The sequence below is a fragment of the Stylophora pistillata genome, chromosome 3 (genome assembly GCF_964205215.1).
Source record: "Stylophora pistillata chromosome 3, jaStyPist1.2, whole genome shotgun sequence".
Classification (NCBI taxonomy): Eukaryota; Metazoa; Cnidaria; class Anthozoa; order Scleractinia; family Pocilloporidae; genus Stylophora; species Stylophora pistillata.
Window position 1 is genome coordinate 4,588,491 of NC_142521.1, and position 16,573 is coordinate 4,605,063.

General features: G+C 37.3%; 2 protein-coding genes across 5 annotated transcripts; one reads left to right on the plus strand and one right to left on the minus strand.

Annotated features, from left to right (window-relative positions):
- Positions 1 to 1,740: 1,740 nt before the first annotated feature.
- LOC111340310 (U6 snRNA phosphodiesterase 1) lies at positions 1,741 to 8,073 on the minus strand. The gene is made up of 9 exons (XM_088752191.1): positions 7,883 to 8,073; positions 6,880 to 6,926; positions 6,395 to 6,490; positions 5,789 to 5,981; positions 5,240 to 5,293; positions 4,082 to 4,121; positions 3,257 to 3,322; positions 2,880 to 2,963; positions 1,741 to 2,452 (listed from the first exon to the last, which is right to left on the minus strand). The coding sequence occupies exons 1-9, from the start codon at positions 8,071 to 8,073 to the stop codon at positions 2,333 to 2,335; spliced, it is 891 nt and encodes a 296-aa protein (XP_088608317.1). The 3' UTR covers positions 1,741 to 2,332.
- LOC111340289 (ribonuclease P protein subunit p29) lies at positions 8,067 to 15,713 on the plus strand. Of its 4 annotated transcripts, none has more exons than XM_022947121.2 (7): positions 8,067 to 8,203; positions 8,715 to 8,776; positions 9,320 to 9,581; positions 10,093 to 10,167; positions 10,852 to 10,913; positions 12,541 to 12,642; positions 15,348 to 15,713. In XM_022947121.2, the coding sequence occupies exons 3-7, from the start codon at positions 9,361 to 9,363 to the stop codon at positions 15,482 to 15,484; spliced, it is 597 nt and encodes a 198-aa protein (XP_022802856.1). In that variant the 5' UTR covers positions 8,067 to 8,203; positions 8,715 to 8,776; positions 9,320 to 9,360; the 3' UTR covers positions 15,485 to 15,713. The 4 variants fall into 4 exon arrangements, with proteins under 4 accessions (XP_022802856.1, XP_022802849.1, XP_022802863.1 ...); XM_022947114.2 differs by having other exon boundaries at positions 8,102 to 8,203; positions 9,367 to 9,581; XM_022947128.2 differs by having other exon boundaries at positions 8,158 to 8,286.
- Positions 15,714 to 16,573: the final 860 nt, after the last annotated feature.

The following is a 16,573-nucleotide window of genomic DNA, read 5'->3' on the forward strand; positions in this document are numbered from 1 at the left end:
ACAGGAAACATGACGTCCGATGTCGACCTTTCATGGACCTACAAAATTTCTTGCAGAAGTCACTGAAATAACTGTTCAAAGTCAAACAACGCCAGAAAATTTCTATCAGGATTTTATTTAGGAAAGGATGACCTTAAAATGTTGTGAAGTGTCAAAAAAAGGGAAATTTATTAGGGAAGTCAGGTTCGGTCATGACCAGCCGTGGTGGAAGGTCAACAGACGATCTCAGAGACCGCATGTTAACTGAACGTGACCACTAAGAGCCTTTCATGTAAATTATTATGTCACCGAAAATGATTTGTCAAGAACATTTATTTTATCATTATTGTTATCAGAATAAAACGTCATTGCCACCAAGAGACCTTTACCTTTACCTTTAATGTTAAGGGACCCGGTCTCAAGACTCCTCAGAGGTATAAACGTGCCATCACTGCCACAAGTGCTCCCCCCCAACATCGTCCACTACACTGTCCACCACACCGTCCAATACCACCACACCGTCCACGGCCCCCGTGTTATTGGTTGACCTTCCTGGAAAATGTGATATTGATTACCCCCCTCCCCTCAGAAATCCCAGGGGGGGGGGGTTTAGATTGAAAATGTAAGAACCCAGTTAGATACACTGTTGCTGATACAAGAAGAATGATTTTTTTTTTGTCGTAAACAATTTGTGAAGACTTCATGCATTCAGAATCTCGACTCAGGTTTCCCAGTTGCTTCAATTACAAGTCATACCATTTAAAAGAAAATAATCGGCTTTATTTGGTTCCTAAGGCTGTGAGGTAAAAAGGAAGAAAAGACTTCGATAACAACAAAAAAAAGTATGTATTAGGCGTTACATTCATTATAAATAGGCTTGTTATTGTCGATTTTCTGCTCCTGCATCTCGTACGCGTTACCACCATAATTTATTTGTCTTATTCTCCTTAATTTCTCGTCACGCAACGCACTAACCACCTCCACTTCAGTGCAAAGTTGTTTTAAAATCATCATTATTTCATTCAAAAGAAATGCGCTCGTGAATCCCTTAATCAGAAAAACTTTCCCACCCCCATCCCCCTTAATTGTGCTGAAAAAAAAACTCTGCACACCGAGGAAATTCAGATGGTCGAGTGGAAGGGGAAGCCTTGGATACGGGGGAAGTTATCGGAGTCGCAGGTTACCCTGAGGGGGATTAGGACCTGGTGGTCTAGTAATCACTCTCCGATCTGAAACCATGGTGTCAATATCCGCTGTTCATGATCACATAGATGAATTCATATTTTCACCGTCACTTATTCAACAACTCGAACCAATGAAATGACTAGTTCGCAATTGGTTTGTTACCTCAGTTGGCACTAAGCGCTGCGTCGGTGTTGCAGAGGTCGTGGGTTTAACTCCCGTGCAGACCAGAAATTTTTTCAGGCCTTTTTTTTAATGTAGCTTTAGTAGTGCTCATTACTGCGAAGATCACTCTCACATTCATTTTCGTATAATTCACTGTTAAACAGAACGCCAAAAGAAGCGAGAAGGAAGGGCGCCGTATATTTCGTCCCCTACTAATTTACGTGCAAAAAAAGTCTCTGTTCAATCTTTGTCTTTGTGTGAGGATAAAGCGAAAGAGACGTAAAGCGTAGAAAATACTATCCAAAACTTGAGTTATCCGGGAGGGGAATTAAAATATCCCTGAGTTACCCATTCTTGACGAGAATCATGAACCTCCAAAGGATATTTGCATATTAGGTGTTAAAGGATACTGTGTCAGTAAGGAGTACACTTAGGTATTTTAATACCTAAAATTCGATCCTTTTGTTCCAGCAAACTCGTACTGTTTCACTTTCTTTCTGGACATTTATCGCAAGATAACTTTTCCAGGGCAATTTGATAAACATTAAATTTGTTTCAGTAAAAATAATTGACATTTCTTGGTTAGCTTCGCACCAAAGCTTATAGTCTACTTCAGGTCACTGTTCAAGGTTCTTGAGGTCTCGTGCTGAAGCAACAGCAGGCGTGTCGTCAGAAAATATTTTGAAAGTATGGAAGTATGTTCATCGAAGCAATAAGGAAAATCAGTCTTTTTTTCCTTTTTCGTATTTTTATAATTTTGACACGTTAGAAATGCTTACGACTTCCGAATGTTTTTTTTTTTTTTTTTCTCATTCTGGACCGTATGTAATGTTACGAAGAACTAAACCGGAGAAAAGTTGTAGTCTTCCTTAAGTAACGATCTAAGATGGCCTCCTAACCAGCCTCTCTCGGGCCACAAAGTTGTCTGTCTTTCCAACAAGAAACAGTGCAGGTTGCTGCTAGAGACTCCTCCTTTGTCATGTTCCCTGATTCTGACTTGTTCTAATCACGTGGCATCCAACGGAAAAACAAAACGTTTATTTCCTATGTTACAGTGTACTTCTTTTACTTCCAAAACCAATGACTTGGCGACTTCTTTTTCGCAAACGCAAGCGTCTAAAATACCCTAAGGAAGAAACAATAAAGAGAAGCAGTGTAACGTAACAACATGACACCACTAAAACGAGACTGGCATCCGATAACCGCTGTACACTGGGCTTTATCGACGTCGACTGAGCAAGCTACATCAAGATTTTCCTTTTTCTCAGTTATCGTTCTCTTCTTTTTCTTCTTTGCTTTTCCTAATTGTGATTTACTACAATTATAAATCAAGTGCATGACTGAAAAGTATACTTGTGCTCCAAACCGTAAGTGTTACATACAACAGTGGTATTAATAGAATAAAAACAACTTAGGCATCGACCCCTGACCAACATTTGTGTGGGTTGTTGAGAGAAATGTTATAATTTGTTAGGAGTCTTTATTACTTTTCACGGCCAAAGAAAATAATTGGTGTTGCAATTGGTTTAAAATAATCAGCAGCTTATATTTACCTGGAGTTTGGTTTGAACTTCCTCTGTCTTCTCAGAACATAAGTCTCCAAGCAGCCATGCAATACTAGCATGAAATGATGGATCCTACAATTGGATTGATAAGCTTAGTAGTCAATTGACGACACGGAACCAAACACGTGTGTTGTCAAGTGAGGTGCTTCACAAATAAGGGCACATGATGAAAGACCAAAAACCAACCAAAAACTGAACCTATACACAGAGAAATCCTGGTAAATACCTATCAGTGAGGTGACATTCAGTCCACATTCAATATTATATTCATTTGAAAACATTTTCAGAAAAAGGACAAATTTCAACAAAATAAGCCTTCAAAATCACCGAAACATATCACATCTATTTCTAACTGAAGGAAATACCTTGTAGAATGCAGGAAGGGAAAATTCTTCCATGATACCATCCACTATGGCGACGATCTCTTTCAGCTGAAAAGTACAGAGGAACGTTCCTTTTTTACATGGCAATGGTTTATAAAAGCTACCTAAGTAAATAGGATAACAAAGACGTAAATTTCCTGAAAAGTCAAACAAAACAAAAAAATTATACCAGGTGAATAACGAATTGGTTAAATTTCTAACAAATCACTTTGTTTTTCAATTTGTCAAATGAAAAATGTGCATGTATCTCAAAGTTGGCTTTCTTTCCCACTGCTTGAAAACAAGTCATTCTTGATTCTTATTAAGCAAAATATCTTTCCCATATGATGAATCCTTTATTGACCAAGTTTGTTTGGTCAAGATGGCTGGATATTAGACATGTTCTTTTTTTGCATTTTTGTGGACTTTGACTTTGTCTCTCTGTCATAAAATCACAAAAAAAAAGACCTCTGCCAATTATCGATCTTGACCTTACACTTGGTCAACAACACATGCCTACTGAGAAAATAAAGCCTCTCTCTGGACACGTCAACAACTGTGAATAATAATTTGAGTTGTCTTGTCTCCCGCCAGGTGAACTGAAGTGTTTATATGAGAAAAAGCTATACCACCTGCAAGCTTACCCTAAATCCCCGACTTGCCATCACTTCCCCCCCCCCCACCCCTTGCCTTGATGACTTCACCATTTTCATGTACACAGTTATTAAATCTTTTAAAGAAATAAGTGAGAGAAAGTTTTTTAAAACCGAGTTTGATAACTTTGGGTTTCTTCATGACTGCTTCCATTCAAATGAATCATTTATTTACCTTTTTGTGTCCTGAAACTACTTTTAATGCTAAAAATGATCTGAAATGAACCACACAATGTGAGGTGGTTAGTAAGTAACTCCTCACTGAGCTACAGGTGTCAACACTAGACAAAACATATCCTAATGCTAATAATTAAATAAGCTGCTGAATCACAGAGAATTTTCGCTACTGTGGACTACAGGTTTCGGTTCTCTTTTTTTTTTTTTTCACTTGCAGCTATCTTGGTTTTGTTATGTGTTAAGGACATTAGCCAGAAGGCTCATTTTTTGATTGATTATTGATTAGTTCACTAATTTCAGAATGATCTTAGATAGCCACATAGTTACAATGCTTATCTGTTTTTCTGTATTTCTATTGGTTTTGTAATCGGACCTTTCAGCATCACCACACGCATATAAAAGGCAAGTTTAGCGTCCCTTTAATCAGTTCTTCGTAAGTTTTGAATAGTCTTGGTAAACTTTCGCCCTTTAATTTTCTCAACCAAAAGCGGGACTGATATGTGAGTACCTTTGTAACTTTGTTTTTTCCTTTCTAGACTTCTCAATGTTGGGCAACGATATACGAACAAATATTGCAATATTCTCTATGGATTTTAAGATTAAAAGGCCAAATTCGTGCCAATTTGTGAGTCAGTGAACACCCATCATTTAGATAGAACAATGGGCTGTTTACCAGCCACCAAAATTCTTTTAATTTGTTTCAAAACTTTTGTTCTGTTTTACTTTTATTGTTAATCTCATTATCGACGTTAGAGCCCAGTATTTGACATGTGATTCTTTGATTATGTATTCCGTGGCTTTTCATTAGATTGATAGACCTTTGTTGTATTGTTGTTTCAGTTGACGATCGATTGTTTGATAGATTGATTGACTGTGAGAATAATCGTTATTTTTGTCATTGATTGTGGTTCGTGGTTGATTGCCTTTCAAGAATAAAGACTCGTGCAAACAGTCAACCTTGGTTCGTCATTTCCATTAGTAAAATAGTCCCAAACACCTCGTTAACCGCGTTTTGGAGCGACACACCCTTGAACTTGAGAATTTAGATTTTGGTCGCTGTAAATGCTACATTACGTGCTGAGCTCCACTATATTATTTTATTCAATGTCCTAATTTCCTGCTTATCCAACTATTCTGGTAATAGAACATGAATTACCTTGTTTTTTCATCATTTGTGTAGAATTCAGTGCACTGTAGGTTAGACCTAAAACTAGAACATAACATGAAATGAAATTCTGGTCAGAGTGGCTTCATTACACTACATGTACCTCCATAAGGCAATGTACACCCTCTTACAATTTTCCACACAAATAGAAGTATGCACACTAAATCTTGGGCAAGAGTAAATCTACAATACCAAACTCTAAAAGGTTGCTGTACCTATGCTGCATTTCCTTTACTTGTTTAAGCATTTCACGCTCAAAGAAATCACTAAGTGAAATACACTCGGCAGAATGGCAGAAGACAATGACAACCTGTTTTAAAACTGACACATTTTGTTGTGTATGGTTCTATTGATGTCAAAATTATCACTATCTTTACAACCTTACTAATTAGCTATGAATATAAACATGTATCTTTTACTATGGCAGAAAGCTTTTGTACAAACAGAATCTTTTTACATGGAGAGTTTAAAACATGTAAACAGGTTATCAAGACATAACAGGATTACTATCTTGACTGAGCTTTGTAGCTTATACCATACCTTGGCACTGTACTGAGGCCATTCTTTAGCTGTTGTACAATTGGCTCAATCCAATAGTGTCTGATTGGCACAGTTCTGGACACACTCACGTGTAACTCATTAGATGGAATCAGGTGAACTTTACCTGATGTCATAGCCGACAAACTTTCAACCACAGATACCACAAGGCTCTCAAATTGACTGTTGGTTGGGACTTTGAGGACGAAAAACCATTAATTAGCGGTAGATGTAGTGCATTTAACCTTCTATTATTCAAAATTACGTGTATTAAGAAGTCTTGCAAAAAGCTATGATTAAGAAATACGCAAAAACCCCAGTGTTGACAAGTCTTACCAGAAAACTGCATGCATTTACACCACTCTGTATTTCTCTACCACTCTGTGCATTGGCTTCATCCAATTAACATTCAACTTACGAATACAGCTTTATACTAAAGTTCAAAAAGTTTGCCACCTGTTACCAGTTGTACTAAAAGTACACATTTGAATATAGCTAATCACGTTGCCCCTTTCAAATTACAGACAGAGAATATGTTACACTGCAGAAGACAATATCAATATATGGTAATGATACTGTAAAATGAAATATTGGTTGAGAGGAACTTACAAGGAATAAACACATGCATGGCCCAGTTGCCAGGAAAATGAGAAAATGTCCTTATCCTGCCATCATGTTTAGCTGATTCATCTTCTGAAGTGGGATCTGCAGTCATAAGATCAATGGCAAAAATGAAACATTACCCTCGTGTAAGTGAAAACAAAGGAACACTTTGAATTTCACAACCCACAAGCACTGAAAATTTGGTTGGAGCAATTTGATGGATGTAAAAAAGTGGTCAAAATTATAAGGAGCTCCAGGTTTGTGGGCTTGTTTATTCATCTGATTATTTAGAACTTCCACCTCACACCAATCTCAGTAGTTATGAAAACAAAGACCTCCTACGAAAACGAAGACCCATTATGAAAACGAATTTGTAGGGGGTCTTTGTTTATTTAGGTCAACATGTCCTGGTACTAGCCTGTCAGGATTAAAAAAAAACATTGATGCCATGCAATGTATTTGTAGATATGAAAAATTCTTTATTTTCCTACCTTCTCTAAACATATCCCTTACTTCTTTTGGTAATGGTAGAAGCTTTCTGTTATAAACAAACATTGTTTAGTTGTAATCATTCAGGTAAGAGTAGCAGCATTTTTGTGTAGCTTGAGAGTGTTGATTCCAGGCAATCATAGCAAAAGGCAGTAAAAAGAACACCTGTCTCATAGGTTAAACATGCAAAAATAGAAGATCCCCTTTTTTCTCTACCTCAGGAAGAAATTGCGGCCTACTTTCATGTATCATCAAACACATGGGAACAAGGAATAGATGTGTATACATAACTGAGTCTGGGATTATGTACCAAAATATTCTCCTATCAAATGTCTTAATCAATCACTTTATCATTTTACTGGCCACTTTTCTCGTGCAGCTTTTGTCACTTGAGTTAATAATTACTAATTTATCAACAAGATGAGGTAAAATAATCGGCCAATCAATTCAAAGCTTCAACATCGTCCCCCCCCCCCCCCCCATAACCCTTGGGCATTTGAAAATCATCGATGCCTGGGGGGAGGTGGGGAATTTGAACCTTACCTGGCTAGGGTGTGGAATTTGAACCAGAAATGTCAAATCCTTTCATCAGAATACAAGTGTTATATCATTAAATATGGAGGTGTTTGAAGGAAGATAGTTTATTTTTGCAAGCAAATGGCTCAGAAGAAAAATGGTCTACAAGGTCTACTAGCTAAGTCATGTGTCGAAAGTCATGGTTGCTGATTTTGCACTCAACGAAAAAATTTGGGTGGGGCATATGAACACAAGTTTTTTGTCCTGGGCGATTGGAATTTGGCAAGATTTCCATAGAACCCCATACATTACATGTAATAATTTTTATGCATAGAGCGTTGCAAAGAAACCTTTATATTTGGTCTTAATGAAGTGGAATGCATAATTAATGTTGGGTTTATATGGAAATATTTCTAAATTTACAGTCAAATTCGAAAGTTTGCGATGATAATAAGCTTAGTAGACTCAAGAAATTAAATGTTAGCTTGCCTTCCTCTTTCAGTAATGCTACAGTCCTCGCACTCGCCATCTTCAGTTTTGGTTAGATTAAACTTCACGCTTTGAGATTTCGTTGTCTCTTTTACGGCAATTGATTCCTCCGTACCGTCGCTCGAGTCATCCGATTCATCTGATCCATACGAAGACAACAGTTGTGACAAGCCATTCTCTGTCATTGACATGTTTCCCTAGTCGCAGCACGGTCACTCTAGAAAAGTATTCGTTCTGGTACTCGTCGTGTAGGGTACATGAAGTTATGCAGTAAGGAAAGGAACATGGCGGACAATGAGATGGTGGCAGATGTGTCCACAAGTAATACCTTTTACTCTTTCAGTAGTTTCTCAGAACATCTTGGTACATGTTTTAAATCATAGGTCGGTTCTATGGAAACGGCTGTGAGTGTTGTGTTTGTTTGTTTTCGAGATGCGGCAAAAGTTGCGAAGCTTAGTATGATTAATCGTAAGAATCTATCCTAAAGATAATTATATCTCTATATTTCTACAATTGTTTTCAATTGAAACACACCTTTGAGGATAATGTCTACAATTTTTTCAATATTTGAATACAATTTTCTAATACAAATCAGCGATCAGGCTCGACACTAACTTTTCAACTTACTAGCCAAGTGGCCAGTGACAACTTAGATATTACGATAATTCCAGTTTGATTACTAACCAAACTGGCTGGTAGGAAGCGAAAACCACTCACCACAACTGAATTTCTACGGGTCTGTGGCTTGTTTGCTACCGTTAGTGTCGAGCCCTGATATGTCTAAAATGTTTCCTTTTTCTATTTTTGTTCAAAGTTGTTTGTTTTGTTTTAGAAGCACTTTATTCTGACCTCCCAGAACGTGTTCAACACAACTTGGAAGAACTTAATCTTCGGGTAAGAGTCACATTTTGTGCAGGTCTTCTTCAGTGGGAGGGGGGCATTGACAGGTATGTGCTGCCAGATAGGGTGTGGTTTAGGGTCCTTTCTTATTAAAATTTAGCCTATTGATTCAGGATATCTTGATTTTCAGTGAATATGTTAGATAAAACCAACTTTTTTTATATAATTGATTTTAAACATCCTCTCTAAAACACTCTGACTTTAACATAACTGCATTTAACATAGTCAGGAGATGAAACAATGTGGCCCTTAAACAAGGTTAGGGTTTTAAAGCCCTTGGAGAACACCCCCACCAAAGCTTCTTTCAAGTGCCCATCTCAGTGACAGGTTGCTCAACTGAGAAAGAAGGAGTATTACCTTCTTTTTCAATCTGAATTATGATCAATAAGAATTAAATGGTCTTGAAAATTTAAAAATTGGCTGAATGGATGTCATTTTTAGTTATATCAATTCATTTGATTAAGAAAACAAAAACGCTTTAAGTTTATTTTATTGAGAAAGTGTCTGATATGCTAAAATAAATTACTTCCTCTGTAGCATTCCATGGATTGAATTGAATTCTCCTTCCCATCTTTTCAATGCAGCAGCTGAATTGTTCTGCTAGAAGTTTTGTAAAATCATTTCTGGGAAGAGTGGTACAAGAAAATAAAGAAGACCTGGACAGCAAACTGCGATGTGATCCTGTGATTTTAGACAAGCTTAATAAACACAAGTCAAACAAGAAGCCAAAGAGAAAAGAGATGTCCTTAAAAGAGAAAAGGAGTCGAGGCATTTACAAGATTTCATCCAAGAATCAAAGGTGAACTGTACCAAGGGAGTAGGGTTGATAATTAAAATGAAGATCTTAGTGTACTTATTACAGCACAACTAGTTTTTACTTAATCTCCAGCACAAACCTGATCGACTGGATTACGGGAAATGAGAAATGAAATTAACTAAGGTAAATTCAATGAGCCACTTGATAAATATGAAGACAACAAAGCTTAGAAAGTTTTTGCAAAATTGTAAATGGAAGAAGTAAACTCAATGTGATTATTTTATTAGATTTAACACATATTAAGTAATTGTTATTCACCCTAAAAAAATATGTTTAAGGCACATCAATTAAATTTATGTATTGTTTTTCTACCAGTGTTATGTGATATTTCAAGTTTGGAAGTGAAATAGAAAGTCCCAAAAATTGATTGAGATTTTCTTAATATCACTTTTTGTGTGTTAGCTGCTGGGACATGCTGTTAATAAGTCACAACCACTGTTACTTCAATCCTTCTGTGAAGATTAATATTATCCTGAAATAATTGTCTTGTTAGATATGAAATGTATCTTCCTCTCCATGAGTTATGGACAGGCTACATGCAAGAAATGTTGAACTTGACATCTGAAAGGTATCTTTTAAGCAAACTTTAATGTTCATTGTTCAATACCAATACAAATTTCTTTGGGTGATGCACAAAATATGTTTTTTTCTCTTCTTTAAGTGATAAACTCAAATAAGAAAATAGAAAAAATACTACATGTACCTTATTGGTGATGGGATCTACATAACTACCATCAAAAGAATTGAGAATACAGCCGTATGTGAGCAGATACAATGGAGAAGATTTTCTTTCACCCTGTTTCTCTCGTGAGCGGCCAAGACAGAATTTCTTCTAACAATATCGATAAAATATCAAGCAGACAAGTGATGAGAATAAAGTAAAACATCAACTAAGAGAATATTAGTTGATCCAATACCAGATTCTCCAGACTAACATCATAAGAATTGAATGGCAGACAGTAAGGAGAATTTCTAATGAGAGAGATCTGGGAAAGGGTTAAGTGCTGTGGGCTGGTATGGTCTCAATCATTGGGTGTTTCAGTTATCAACATCACACTTGTGTTATTTTCTGGGAATAGCTGTTCTGACAATAAGTTTTTCAACCTTTATCAAAGCATTTAGAACATGTGAAAAACGAATTCATTTCTGCTGGTGTTTCTCCCATAAGATTGGTTGTACTAATGTTGTCAGTGTTTGTTATCTAGATTGCTCTGCTCATGACTTTAGCAAAGTTAACTGTCTTTTTCTATAGTAATTTGAAAGTTGTGTATCCCAAACTTCTGCGGGCTGATTACCATGGATGTATTCTTAAGGGTAAGTTATTGTGTATGGCTGGCCTGTCAGGGCTTGATAATGGACATGTCAGTCAACACAAGGAGGTATTTACTGGATGTCTCCTGTTTCTATGTATTGGTAAACTGAAGTATGTGCATATTAATGATGTATTTATTGGCATAACTCATCTTGTGCCCTTTTACACTACTGTTAACCAAACTAAATTACTGAATTTTCTCCACATGGTGCATGTATCTTTGACATTGTTTTAGACTCAGTTCTTAACCAAGCGGGAGGTCTGTATGGGAGAATCTTGACTGAGGTCACCAGTACAGACCGAACGCAGTGAGGTCTGTACCAGCAAGTGAGGTCAAGATTCTCCTATACAGACCGACCTTGGTTGGTTAGTAAGATGTTTATTATATGGCTGTGTCTTATATGCCATTTTTTTATATTCTTTGTACCTTTTTTTTTCTAGACGGGTCTAGATGCCGGTCTAGATGGGAAAATCTAGACCGCTTTCAATATTGATTTCAGCCAATCAAAGTCTTGAATTCGGTAGTTCCCAGTCCTTGTGAGACACAGCCATATAATAAATTGTCATACTAAAAAGTTGCAAGATAAAAACTTGATATTTTGGCAATGATGTGTCGCCTTCATTAATTGTAAATTGTTACAAGTTCAGTGACTATACAAATAGACGAAAGTGTGAAACTAGATTAGAATAAAATGAGATGGAGTAAAACAAAAGAATGTACATGATTAAATGTACAGTTTTGCTGGAATGAAGTCTCTGAGTTACATGGTGACATGTTGTTGCTGAAACGTCATGTTTCAATCTTGCTACTTTTTATCATGAAATGTTTTTCTTAATGCTTCATTATCAGATTTTAAGACATTGTGCATAACTTTAAGTGCACCTAAACTCAAAAATTTTTCTCGCTCAACAAAATAAGCGTACTTTTTGGAGTATTTCTGTTCAAAAATTGTTTTATTTACTCAAATCTTCAATTTTCTGTGCCCAGTCAAAATACGGAAAATCGGCCGCTTTCTTGGCTCACGACCGAGTTTAAAGAGGAATTGTTCTAGCGGGTAATGTGACGTCAAATCGAGAACACGAAAGTTTACATTTCACACATTTTCACTCCTTTGGGAAGGTTGTAGTCGATATTGTCCGAAAGTATGCCGACTAAGTGTGTTGTAGGAGGATGTAGCAACGTGCGAAATTCACAAGAGGGTATCGCGCGTCATACATTCCTCACACAACACACCTAGTCGGCATATTTCGGACAATATCGACGACAACCTTCCCAAACAAGTGAAAATGTGTGAAATGCAGACTTTCGTGTTCTCGATTTGACATCACATTTCTCGCTAGAACCATTCCTCTTTAAACTCGGTCGTGAGCCAAGATGGCGGCCGATTTTCTGTATTTTGACTGGGCACAGAAAATTGAAGATTTGAGCAAATGAAAAAAATTTTACACAGAAATACTCCAAAAAATACGCCTATTTCGTCAAGCGAAAAAAATGTTTTGGGTTTAGGTGCACTTTGTACTATATTTATGAACGTTTGAAATTCTTGCTTATTTTTTATTGGTCTTTGGCCATTGATCAAAGACTGAAATAAATAGTAGTTAACAGCTGTTATATTTCTGTTTTAACAGTGAGCAGATCCAAATGTCCATCATATATAGGAACATGTGGTATCTTACTTCAAGAGACGAAAAATTCCTTCAAGATTATAACAAAACAAGACAAACTCAAAAGTAAGTCTCGTTGATGACACTGACCGTTAGATACAACTGGCACTCGTTTGTTTCTCGGTAGTGCGCACATTTTATGTACTATTGTAGATCATAGGTTGCGTTCTTGACTCTTTAGAGTGTCTCGCTCTTTGTTGAAGTTTACAGACGGCTGTTTACTTAAACTTTAATTGAAATTTAGTTAATGAATTCTTTGAGAAATTTCAATTTTAAGCTCATCTTTCAAACCGGCAGTCTAAATCCCACAGGTATCAACGAACGCTTTTCATTCCACTAATTTATTCGTGTTTTTCTCGTTGCCATGTTCCCACCAATCACGTAGCTCCATTTTCTGCCTTTAAAAGCGCACACAACCCGCAATTCCTCTATTCGCTCCGACGAAGGGCTAACGCTCGAAACGTCAGCTTTTATAATCCTAACGGTGGCCAATTTACCATTTCAACTTTGTTGATATATTGAAATTATTTCGTTACCCCCACCGACGCAGCCCCAAACAGTTTCTTTAGAAACTATCAGCCTTTATTCAATTTTAGGTCTCCTCCTTTATTGCTTCTTTTTCCTACTACACACTCACGTCAGTTCTGGTAAAGACAGCTATAAACCTATAAACAACGCATTCGGTAATATGTTTCACGTACCGTTAAAACCCTTTTTGCCGTTATACACTTTCTGTATCTAAGGCGTTCTCTGGTTATTTTTTTCATACAATATTCTAATCCTGGTAGCTTAATCAGGGATCTTTTGCTGAGAGGTGACACTTAAGAAGCTTTTCCTGCACGCCATACGAATGATACATCCATTTAGTTAACCGGAAATGTAACCGGAAACTCTGTTAACCGGAAGCCTCCTCTGTAAATGCTCCACTGATCGAGCTCTTTCCCCCTTGTCTTGTGCCTACCATATACCCACCTAATCCGAGAAGTTAGTGCGATTTATAACCCTGACATGCATTAACCCATTTGTAACCAAAACAAAAAAAAAAGAGAAACTTACAAACACGACAAGACTATTCCTTGTTCAAGAATTTTGCAGCACTAACCGGCTTCTCTTGATCCTGTAGTAGTGAAGTGGTGTTTTTGCTTCTTGAAAATAAAAAAGAAAAAATAGTTGTTTGGTATCAGATCTGCATTTGCACTCCAAATGGCTTCCTTAGAAAACAACACATTTCACATTCGAAAAAATCTAGTTTGTGAAAAGCTCCTGTTGTAGGTGCTATAACTGCAGTCTGTGTTGACTAACCAAAAAAATTAAATTTAACGACAATTTTTCCGAGAAACTGCTTGTATGTTTTAGTAATAAAACTCCACTGGAGTCTCGAGGTTTAAAAAAAACTCTTATCTGAAACAAGAAACTCGTTAATGATTCAGTCGTTTATTTTTTTTTTAAGTTAAAGTTGTTTCACTCGCTGTATAAAAAAAGTTTTATTTTTCCTTGGAGTTATGATGTACTAAACGACGAAACGAAACGTGTACGCACCGGAACTGATCACAATGCTTTGTTACGCTGTTATATTTGTGTCAGTTATCGGAAGTGATAGGAAAATAATAAGACTTAACTATCTTACGTAGCTGCAAGACCATGCTAAATACGTACGTTTTCGGCAGGGTTCTGAAGGTAAGTAATACACGCAGCACCGTATGTTCTCGAACCAAGCGCCGAGTTTATTCTAGTAACTAAATGCGAGAGATGAAAGCCGTACTTTTTTCAAGAACTCACTTCTTAAAGCATTTCCTACGCGTAAGTTTGCAGTTGTTTGCGTAAATGTATAATATTTCCGGCTTTAGTGACGCTAAATTTAGATTATTTCCCACGGCTGGAAATTGTTGTAAGGTCATTCATGTTTTTCGCTGATGCTTGTTTAGAAAACAGCGTTATTTTTCATCTTATCAGAATCTCAAAAAAGGTAAAGAGAGGTGATCAAATATTATTTCATGTCTGTTTTCAAGGGAAATATCGGATCGTTCACGTCTTCGTTTGTGAAATTTGTAAAATTATGTTGAGTCCGAAATGGTTGACAGAAGTATTTTGGCTACAAAGTTTCATAAGGTCTTGCTATTTCTGACTGAAATGGAACTCAGCGCGCAGTAACTACATTTCCAGCGGTGACGTAGATTTTAAGCCTTGGGTCACTTTGAAAGGCTGAATGCAGTAAGAACGCGATCTTACCTTAAACAATCAAAACTCAAAACAATCTTACAAAAACCGAAAAGTAAGCCAAGACTGCAATGATAGAACTTCATGCAGAATCATGAGAGAAATATTGGAGGTCCCTAATGAATGAAGTACTTGAAAAACCCCGGGATGTCCCTCCTCCGTTTGTACTCATGGGAATTAACGCGTCATGCTCATGCGCAGAACTCCTACTATGCAGTCCAGTGACCTCCCTGCGCCACCTCGCTTCCCCCCCCTTCCTCCTTGTAAAAAGCTTGTGCTGCCCGTTGTAAACTGGATCCACATTGCTTCATTGAATGAAATACATCGTAAGCTCTTGAAGTTGTACGCTATATTGTCGTTTTCCTGTTTTCGGTATACTTAAAATCGTATTTCTTTTTTAGCCTTAGTTAGGGGAAATAAGAAAAAAATTGGCTGGCGACAACGGCAGTCGCAGTTGTCAGTGGAACGGCTGCCTGAACGAGAGGCAGGCCAAGGATACATTACTAACATTACCAAATATCAATGTTTTTTTTTTTTTTTTTGTTTATTTTTAGTGATCCCCAAAGCAAACAGCGTGTTTACATTTGAACTGGAGGGATTTGAGTTCACGATTCATGGAAATCATTTCTGCTTCCGATCCAGTGAGCGCTCGGCAAGAAGATTCAAACCAAAAGCGACAACAGACTTATAAACATAGCTCCATTCATGATTCAATCTTGTTCAGATTTTCCAGTCAGCGTTGTTCACTGACGCAGCTGTGGTGCCGTGATCCCAGAAAGTCCTCCAAACAAGGAGCATCATGGGAGTTACTGAGCTGAGACACCAAGAATTTACAATTTTAATGTTACAGAGAGCGTTTTTAGGACGCATACTCAATGTCCTCAGACTTTGTAAGGAATAATTAAAACATCAACTTTGAATTCGAGGTGTTTGTAATGTTACTAAATTAATATAACTGCGCCCACAGTTTTTAATGCAAATAGCCTTGAGACATGTGTCACCGTCAGTTCATGCACTGCTTGATATCGTGGAATTCTTTCTGTTCTACAGCAGGCTTATTTTGGCTCCAAATCCAAAGGGCGGGCGCAACGTCTTTCAGTGCCCTCGCTCTTTTGATTTGTGGACTGTGGTGGTGTTTTTCTCTTAAAATGGCATTCATTTGTTTGCTGTGCGGAGGTCTGTATGCGTATGGGTGAAAGTTGCGCAATCTTGCCTGGTGTTACACATTCTCCTATGAGTAACTGAAACGGAACGATCAACGGCTATTCAGTGCGTAGTGTGCGCTTGCAACGGAGGAACACACCGACAATGATAATACAGGGTTACGTCTATTATTTGATCTTCGCTGTCTGGGTACGGACAAGCTGAACAAACGCAAGTTTTTTTCTAAGCAAACCCGTTTTTGCTAGAGCGACTTTGTTTTGCGTATAAATAGTTCGAGCTGTAACCATGTCGCTCCTTTTAAATCGCTTCATACTATGCGTGGTTATTGAGATTGAATGCAAAAAAATATTTCTTCTACTGAACATTCAGGCCTTTTAAATATTTCTCTTCAATAGGTGTCTTGTGGTTAAGGACATTGGTAATATTTTTCCCGGTTGCATTTGCTGTAACATTCTACGATTCCGCCTACATTAAAAACTTCTACACAGCCGCAACGTTTACATAAGCTTGTTTCAGGTGCCATTCTACATATCTACAACACCCCGCATCACCTGATGACGAACCATGTCGCGAACAACGAGACAACTCGCTTAACAGGACAATCTTCATATCTCCA

Coding starts and splice junctions, on each gene's coding strand:
- LOC111340310 (XM_088752191.1), bottom strand. CDS start 8,073: ATGTCAATGACAGAGAATGGCTTGTCACAACTGTTGTCTTCGTATGGA. Junction 5,294..5,788: donor GGCCTCAGTACAGTGCCAAG/GTATGGTATAAG, acceptor GTTATGTTCTAG/TTTTAGGTCTAACCTACAGT. Junction 2,453..2,879: donor AAGTTCAAACCAAACTCCAG/GTAAATATAAGC, acceptor TTTCTTCCTTAG/GGTATTTTAGACGCTTGCGT.
- LOC111340289 (XM_022947114.2), top strand. CDS start 8,140: ATGAAGTTATGCAGTAAGGAAAGGAACATGGCGGACAATGAGATGGTG. Junction 10,168..10,851: donor TTGAACTTGACATCTGAAAG/GTATCTTTTAAG, acceptor CTTTTTCTATAG/TAATTTGAAAGTTGTGTATC. Junction 10,914..12,540: donor CCATGGATGTATTCTTAAGG/GTAAGTTATTGT, acceptor CTGTTTTAACAG/TGAGCAGATCCAAATGTCCA.